General features: G+C 36.8%; 1 protein-coding gene across 5 annotated transcripts in view; it reads right to left on the bottom strand.

Annotated features, from left to right (window-relative positions):
* Window positions 1–1,775, bottom strand: part of LOC106869170 (nucleolar RNA helicase 2) — a 44,163-nt gene that overhangs the window by 3,738 nt on the left and 38,650 nt on the right. For all 5 annotated transcript variants that reach the window (XM_014914790.2, XM_014914786.2, XM_014914787.2 and 2 more), the window contains exons 10-11: window positions 1,315–1,539; window positions 449–522 (exon numbers count right to left, since the gene is read on the bottom strand). In XM_014914790.2, the coding sequence (XP_014770276.1) occupies window positions 449–522; window positions 1,315–1,539 (299 nt within the window). The remainder of the gene's footprint in view (window positions 1–448; window positions 523–1,314; window positions 1,540–1,775) is intronic.

The following is a 1,775-nucleotide window of genomic DNA, read 5'->3' as shown; positions in this document are numbered from 1 at the left end:
ATTACACATCCAACGGAGCATACTGGCTTCATTCCTTGCGAGCTTACGTATGTCCTCAGCAGTTACAACCCATGTTTCACTGCCATGTAGCATGGTTGTTCGTACGCATGCGTCATACAGTCTGCCTTTTACTCTGAGTGAGAGTCCCTTTGTCGCCAGCAGGGGTAAGAGCTCTCTAAACTTTGCCCAGGCTATTCTTATTCTAGCAGCTACACTTTCAGCGCACCCACCCCCACTACTAACTTGGTCGCCCAGATAGCGGAAGCTATCGACTACCTCTAGTTTTTCACCCTATTCTACTGGATTTTTAAAAACTTTTCTACATTTTAAATCTGAAACAGCTGTAAGCTAATGGAGTTGACTGCATATGTCCTGTTCCTTTGTCATTCAATAATTAATATACATATCAAATATAACCCTACAATAAAAAGATATTACACATCATTACCTTGCAGCATCTTTAGCATATGTTTTGATGATATCTACTGTGGTTGGTGGACCAATTCGCTTAAAACTGACACCCTATAAAAAAAAAGGTTTTATTTAATAAAAGCAAAGTTGAAAATGTAACAATAATTACTCCAAATACATCATATACGTGTATATCTATTTTAATCTACTTATTTTTACTGGTTTCAATTACAGGAATGCAACCAGAGAGGGGTTTTAGTTGATCCTACTGACCTCCATATATATCTCAGTCTGGTACATATTTCAGCAAATTGCTATATTAGTCATATAGAAAGGCAATTCAACACACTCTTCTTAACAACCAAATATGCTTCCTGTTGCCAGTTCTTTTTCCCTATATTCCACTGCTCTCCACATGATCTGAGTTGCTAGATATACTCTTTATGGGAGACAATGCACAATGTGAGGATGCATGGAGAAGCACAAACAATATACACACATATAAACAAGCCTCAGTATAGTTTCAGCCAACGACATGCTCAAGGTATAATGCAGTGAGATAAAAGCTGAAACCATGTGGTTACAATTATAAACATGTTAACCATACAGCCATGCGTGTGTGCGTGCACACATACAAAGTCAACATGGTTTCCACCAACAAAATTCCACTCAATGCATAGATTAACCTGAGGTTTCAGTCAAAGGTACTGTGCAGTAGCTTGAAACCCAAGACCAAAATAGTGGTATAGCAAACTTCTTAATTCGTTGATTCTTTTTACTGACTTACCTATGGATCAAATAGTGGTGTTAAATAGATTAAAGGACTATGTCTATCCCATATATGAACTTTAATTTGATAACAATAAGGGAATAAAATGATATGCATAATATAAAATAACTCACAGCTCTTCGTTCAACTTGCATAAGGTCACTTTCTTGGCGCGGTGAATAAAATAAAACACTTATCCCTGAACGGCCAGCACGTCCTGTTCTTCCAGAGCGATGTATATAGGCATCTGTATCTTTTGGTGGACTACACTGCACAACTAAATCAACCTCTGGTATATCTAAGCCTCTTGCAGCAACATCAGTTGTTAGAAGAACTTTGTACTTACTATCGCGGAAGCTCTGAATATTAACACAAGTAGAAGGATAGATTCAGAAAAGGAGAAAAGCTACAAAAATAATACTATAGAATACAGATGAAAAATGCCGAATCACACACACACACATACAAAACTAACTTAATCCATACTATTCCAGTGTATTTAATGTTTATCTTCTGTGCTAGTAGTAATATTTCTGAAATAACTGCAGCTGTCATAAAATCTTTAACATATACACCAATTTCACCAGTGAAACAG

The sequence above is a fragment of the Octopus bimaculoides genome, chromosome 5, assembly GCF_001194135.2.
Source record: "Octopus bimaculoides isolate UCB-OBI-ISO-001 chromosome 5, ASM119413v2, whole genome shotgun sequence".
Taxonomy (NCBI): Eukaryota; Metazoa; Mollusca; class Cephalopoda; order Octopoda; family Octopodidae; genus Octopus; species Octopus bimaculoides.
This window is presented reverse-complemented; position numbering and strand designations above follow the sequence as displayed.